This window comes from Solanum lycopersicum, chromosome 7 (assembly GCF_036512215.1).
Source record: "Solanum lycopersicum chromosome 7, SLM_r2.1".
NCBI classification, from domain to species: domain Eukaryota; kingdom Viridiplantae; phylum Streptophyta; class Magnoliopsida; order Solanales; family Solanaceae; genus Solanum; species Solanum lycopersicum.
Genome location: NC_090806.1, coordinates 64,842,818 through 64,849,902, shown reverse-complemented (window position 1 = coordinate 64,849,902; position 7,085 = coordinate 64,842,818). Strand labels below are relative to the sequence as shown.

Sequence of the window (7,085 nt, the reverse complement as noted above, 5' to 3'; positions counted from 1 at the left end):
GTTTTCTATTGAGCATATTTTTTCAATATGTAATATGTGTTTACTTTATACAACTAGTTTTAAAATATTATACTTCGTAGCTATAGATAAAGTTTTACAACAAATATCGCTCTTTTTGATGAAAGATGCAGACTTGCTGTTGCGTTGATCCAGGGTAAACATCCATGGCCTCTCGCTATTGGAAAGAAATTACAGCGAAGGCACACTGAGTGCAAATCACAAAAATGTATGATGTAAAATTATTTGAATAAACCCAAGAGCACCATTGGAAAGAAATAGACACAGTTATGTTCTCTGGAATATTAAGATATTATGATCAATTCTCTACAAAAGTATATGTCCAGAATAAGCTCTAGATCCCTTGTGCGATTTAATTTCCACTTACAATAAGCCAACTTCCTACTACAGCAGCACAAAGACATACGGTTTTATCTTAGATTAAAAAAATTAGAGCTATTATGTACACGAAATTGTGAATGGAGGAGGGGGAATCAAGCAGGCGAAAATGGACCCATTCTGCAAGCGCAACATGTGATTTTCATATGAAATTTAGTTGATGAATCCTTGTAGGCTTAGGCGCGAAACCGGTCACAATCATTGGCACCATTCTTAGTGAAAAGGGATATAAGACCATTCTTCATTCTGGATACTGATTCTCTGAATGTTACTGAGCTCTTCTCTGCAGTTGCACTAAGATCCTGGACTATTCCGTTGACCACTGAACCAACTGGAGCTCCTTCTATATATGCCTTGCATGCAGAGAGAATGTCTACAGCATGGCAACGGAAATGACCTTTGACAAGGTCTTCAAAATGCTGCATGAAAAATAAACAATTAGTTAAAAAGTATCAATCTATCGTAATAAAGAATACAACTTCACAAGTAGCCTCAAGATAAAGATGCATACTTAAAAAGAGTTCGATTAGTTATTTGCACCATTATCCATTATCACTCCAACTGCAAAACTAGTTGAAGAAATTGCTCAACTATATAGTTAAAATGTTTTGCTAATCCATTTGTTTTAAAATATGTTTGCTTGGATAAACATGAACAAGAGTAGAATAAGTTTTGTTTTCAACTTTATAGCTTTTCCATTGGAATATAGCTATTTAAGTAGTCGAAAGAAATTATGCCACCACATCCAACCTTGTCTCCGAAACCAGATACTGTCTGCACTTGGTTCCCAATGTTGAGGAACCTAAGCAGAAAAAATCCAACTTACAATAACAAATTGAAACATCACTTACTAAGACGCAGCCACAGAGCTAATTTTACCAACTTCTTTTCACCCGTATGTACCTAACACTGAGAACTACCCTTACCTTCTTCCTATATTACTTTACTAACTATATGCAAGCAGAAAAATTACAGACAACAAAACAACATAAGATGCAAACTGATATTAAGGATGAAGTAGGTTTTAGATCGCTTTTTCCCAGATAAAAATGTGTTACCAGTATTGCAGACAGATTAAATGTGACACCAATTAAGAAAAAGAATGAAAAGGACGGCATTAAGTTACAATAAACAACTAAATTAGTCATTAAGACATCGGCGAAATCTCAGGAGATCCAGAAATTCAACAGAAAAGACATTCTTGGACTACAGTTGGAGTACAATTGGATGATACTTTTCAACAGAATTATTGAATGAAGTAGAAGTTAAGAAAATGATCCAACATCATACCTTTGGTGGCCTCCTCAACGTATATGTCATTGTTTTCAAAGATAGAACAAAAACATCTTCATTGTAAGAGTTAGATCTCCTCTGTCCCTCAGGTCCAGCATATGAAGCTTCATATCCAGGCTCATTAAAGAAAGGCTTTGAATTCAAAATTAGAGCTTGTATGGAAACCAAGACTTGCAGCATGGTCGATGAATTGGGCATCCACCTCTCGTTACCTTTACCAGTCCAAGTGTTCAGAAGACTGAGACAGACTTTTCCACAATCATACAAGTTGGGATTCAGTCTCAAACCACCAGAATAGTAGTAAACCATCTAATGAAAAGGGAAAATATGTAAATAAATATATTTATAATTCCATGCTACAAAATAAAGAAAAAAAACAAGACTCCAATACATACCGGTGGAACATCAGGGTAATTTTGAGGGAACAGGACATCAAAGACAAAGAGACCATCATGGTATGGAGTGCCTTGTGGCCCAATGATGACAGCCCTAAGGAGATCCATCCTTGCTTCGTAGACCCTTACATATATTGTATCTAAAGGAGAGAGAGAGAGTGAGTTCAACATAAATCCTCAAACGGGTCAGATAGATTTACAGCAGTCTACCAATGAGGGGACATTCCATAGAATCAAATTCACACAAAATTCCCTATTATTCCAGATAAAATGTACAACATGTCCCTAACAGGATGGAGTCCAAAATTTAGCAGCGGATAAGGGAGTTGAGGTGGGGGAAACCAGATGGAGAGCAAGAATCGCTATTTACTTGTGACAAAACAATGCGTCAAAATATAAATTGTAGTGGATGTCATCAGAAACAACACATCTTTTCATGAATCACACATATCACATGAGTCAATTGCTGCATTTACCATTATAGCCAGCACAAGAAGGTTAAGAAGGCTAGACCGAGAAAAATACCACTTTCACAAGACTTCTACAGCAAGAAAAAATTGTCACATAAACCAATATTTGAAATACGAAACCAACAGATAAAAAAAATGAAGTCACTAACTAACAGCATCTGACTCACCAGGTAAATCATTTTCCAATATTTTCCACTCATCCTGAACTTTCTTGCTCCAGGCCTTAGGTGGCTGTTAAAAAAGTAACGGCACAGGTCACATTCATGATTTAACAAACAACCAAATTAGCAGAAAATGACCTGCAAAGCACAAGAAATTCCCTTACAAGTTACCTGTTGTCCCTTGACGCCCAAGTTACTGTAATGATGATCCGAGAAGTCCTCTACCACATCAAAATGCTTAAAACTTCGATACTTTTTCATGAGTTCATCTTCAGTTACCTCTTCCTTCCCACAGGAATTTGATCCTCCAGACACCAGAGAACTGCTTGAAGCAGGGACCTGAGCAAAGCTACTACTTGCATGCTCAGAAAGTGTAGAATTCAATGTCTGAGCACCTGCTAGATGACTTGAAGAGCTAGCTTGGGAAGACACTTTTGAACTAGGAGCAGGTTCATTTAACCAAGAAACTGTTGCCTCAACACCAGCGGGCAAATCAACATTATCAAATTGTGCTTGCATACTCAAGTAATCACATTCATCTTCCTCATCATCATAATACATATAGTCATCGTCGTCGTCATCATAGTTTGACATATCATCACAATCATCCAACCCATCATCTCCGTCATTCTCATCCTCATGAAATGTAATGTCTAAATTGGAACTGTTCTTAATGCCAGAGTCGGTAGATCCAGGTGTGGAACCAGCTACAGTATCTGGATTATCCTCAGTCATAACCTCCTGTAAGTTAAAACAAACCATATATGTAAAGCAAATGAAAATGACCTTCGGATATTCAAATCGTAAACATTCTGAAGCATAAATCATCAATTACTGCATGCACAATTTCAAAATCACATAACCCTAATCCCCTGCCCATGCCAGGAGTATAATCTAACGAGGATAGAATGTTCGCAAACCTTACCCCATTCTTATAGACAACAATTTCCAAAATTCATTTCTTCAATTCAACATGATTCACAATCACAATTCTTCGATGATCATACTTTAATACTAAACAACAACATTTTTAGAAACCACACTAAAAATGCAACTCTTACTAAAGTTTGCGATCAATTATACACAACGATTAATCGAACCAAAATCCTATCATAAAGCAATCGTGATCAATCATCAATCAAAAAACACAAAAAATGAGGAATTCAAAATACCTTGTTGTCTTTAACCTTCACAGAACCATCATGAGCAGAAATTTCTTCGATTTCAACGTCCATTGCAGCGCAGCGATTTCAATTTTTTCACAAAAAATTTCTCAGTGATGTCAAAAACCCTAACAAACACACTATCACTATGAACTATTCGGGTTTTAGAGAGAGCGATATTTTTGTTGCCTTATGAAATACGTTTCTAATCGTACGCTAGAAGGAACACGCTCTGTATAATACGCTAATATATCATGACACGTGTTAGGTTTTCATTGGGTAACATAATTTTATTTACCCATAGGAACATTAACTTCCAGTGGTCTGCTGCTGCACTAGATAATTATTAGAGTTGACTTGTAGACTAAACCAAATAGTATTATTCTACTGAGACACTTCCGGTCTTATTATCATTTCTTTTCAGCGATTAGCGTTTATTTATTTTTTATAAAAAAATTTAAATATTTTTTATGGTGATATAAAATTGAGATTATTGCTTCGTGATATAAAAAAAATTAAAATTTATAATCAAATTCTAACTCACACTGAGACGGAAAAATATAAATAAAACAAAAAAGTTCGTGTCTAGACAAGCAAGTATAGGATCGTTTGGAGGGGTCTACAATTCAAAGGCGATTATGACTTTTTTAAAGAAAAAAAAAACGTCTTTCCTTCTATTAAAAATTTGATTGAAATATTATGGAAATTTCTTTACTTTCATTGCATTTGAACATGGAGTTGTTAGGTCACAAGTTTTTGAATTGTTATTGGAGTATCATTTAAGCTTATTTTTAATAAAAGCGATTTTATATTTCAAAATAAAATAAATTGAAGACTTATGATTAAAAATGAAAGATTACTTATTATTTTTGGACAATTCTTATTGGATGTAATATTATAATTATACTGAGAAAATTATAAAAAAAAATTATAAATAGTCAATTGAATTAACGATTTATTTTTCTAATCACATACATAAATTATACACAAACAATACATAATTATGTGTATATTGTAGATATGAATCATATACATTATATACTATTTATTGATTATTTTAAATTTAAACAGGTAGCTTACCAGCTATTTTGTTTAGTTCTTCATCATTATTTTTTCGAGAATTATGGTTTAGGTTGCACACGTTAAATATCTCATTGGCCATGAAAATTGTGTGGAATAAAAGAGTATTCTTTTCTTTTATTCGATTTATATAATATCATTTTTGTTTTGTTTGTTTAAATTATTAACTTATAGTTAGATAATTATATATGCGTTATTTTAAAAAAATCATTATATTATTTAATATTGTATTAAATCAAATAGTATCACATAAATTGAAGGGTAAATGACATAAATATGCTATATTATAAAAATATTTATCATCTATGTCAACATATTTTTCTAACTAAATATAACATTTTTTTTAATTAAAAATTATACAGTTATCGCCTTTTTCTTAACCCTTTTTCCTCTTCTTCTATTCACTCTTTTGCGTCTTGTCTCTTTCTTTCTTTTCTCTTCGGTTTTTTTGTCTCTTTCTTTTTTTCTTTTTTTTTTGGGTTATTCTTTACTTCTTCGTCTCTTTCTCTGGCTTTATTTATGTTCCTCCTCTTTTTCTTTTCTTTTTATTCTTCTTCTTCTTTGAGTTTTTCATCTAAATAAATCCTCAGATCAATTTATGGCCATATATACTATTTTTATCCAAAAATAAGATGAAATGAGGAATAAAAAGATCGAAAACTTATAGAAAATTACATTTTTAAGCAAAATTTTCAAATCATTAAAATTACAGAAGCAAGATCTCACCATTGATGGTCATTATAAAGTTTCAAAGTTTGAATTCATCATTTAAATTTTATTAATTTGTGATTAGTTTGGATAGGTTGTCTTCCAAATAATTAAAAATGTCATTTGGAATTTATATCTCAATTTTAATAGGATTTGGTTAAGTTTGTAATTGATTTTAGGATAAATATTTAACTTAAAATTCGAAAAAAAGTGAAGTTTGTAGAACTATATCGCAATTATATTAAAATTGTATTAAATATTTTTCATAATTGTATTAAAATCATGAACAATATATTTATAATACATATTACAAACTTCACTCCTTTTTTAATAGTGATATCAACCAAAATAATTTATGTAAAAACTTGTAATACATATATAACATAAGTATAATACATATTCCAAACATCACTCATGTTCTTAGAGATTCAAATCAAAGTAATTTATAAGACACTTATAATACATAATTTGCTTGTTTAATTTATTATTAATACAAGTTATTTAATTTACGAATCACATAGTGCTCTTTCGTCGGCTACATTTTGCATTCATGTTTAATTTACTTCTAATTCAACTTTAATATGAGTGTAATACATTTTTAATTCAAGTTTAATTCATTTGACAATTTATTATGTCACTTCACTTGTTACGATTAAATTACTTGTCTAATTAATTATTGATACAAGTTTTATGTAATTTACGAATGAAAAAGTATTTAAAATAAGTAATTATTTTTTAAAAGAGATCCACTCAACATGAATTGTGGACAACAATATCACAACATGAAGACTTGCAAAAATGTTACTTATAATAAAAAAAGATAAAGAATAAGGAATAAAATATTTTTTAACATTTTGTTTTAGAAGTTGATTAGTTTACTATAAGGATTATCATTTTTTGTCTTCTAGTTAAGTATTAACACATTTCTAATATTATGTATGAATCGTTAAAAAATATTCTAGTTGTATATCGCTACAAAACGTGTGTAAAAAATGCTATGTATAATTCATTTGTATTACATACAAATTATAAGTGATGAGAAAAAAGTGTTATATGTGTACTAAAAATAGTTATAATTCATTTTTATGACATACGTAAATTTTAAGAAAATTTTAAATCGAAGCTTGCATTATGAATTAGTATTGTCTTACAAATTATTAAAGTTATTTTAAAAATATTTTATATAAGTATTGCTAAAAGTTGACAAAAATGATAATAAATTAAAAATATGCTTAAAAAATAATAATTATTAAATAAAAGACCACCATTTATGTAATTTTTCCTAAATTGAATTTGTATTTCTCCATTAACATAAATTAAGGATTTTTTTTTATCAATGTTTTTCTTTTAATAGATTTAAGTGGGAAAAAAATTAAAAGTATTTCTAGAACTCAAAAATTGAATTTTATAGTCAATATA

General features: G+C 30.5%; 1 protein-coding gene across 1 annotated transcript; it reads right to left on the bottom strand.

Annotated features, from left to right (window-relative positions):
• Positions 1-265: 265 nt before the first annotated feature.
• Positions 266-4,101, bottom strand: LOC101244501 (putative ubiquitin-conjugating enzyme E2 38). The gene is made up of 6 exons (XM_004243306.5): positions 3,888-4,101; positions 2,887-3,456; positions 2,722-2,785; positions 2,085-2,224; positions 1,687-1,998; positions 266-815 (listed from the first exon to the last, which is right to left on the bottom strand). Exons 1-6 carry the CDS (start codon positions 3,948-3,950, stop codon positions 573-575), a joined length of 1,392 nt encoding a protein of 463 aa, XP_004243354.1. The 5' UTR covers positions 3,951-4,101; the 3' UTR covers positions 266-572.
• Positions 4,102-7,085: the final 2,984 nt, after the last annotated feature.

Bases quoted from the DNA above. Each gene is read 5' to 3' on its own strand.
- LOC101244501 (XM_004243306.5), bottom strand. From the start codon at position 3,950: ATGGACGTTGAAATCGAAGAAATTTCTGCTCATGATGGTTCTGTGAAG. The intron at 2,786-2,886 runs GTAACTTGTAAG...CTTTTTTAACAG, and splicing joins TGGGCGTCAAGGGACAACAG to CCACCTAAGGCCTGGAGCAA. The intron at 1,999-2,084 runs GTATGTATTGGA...CCTTTTCATTAG, and splicing joins ATTACCCTGATGTTCCACCG to ATGGTTTACTACTATTCTGG.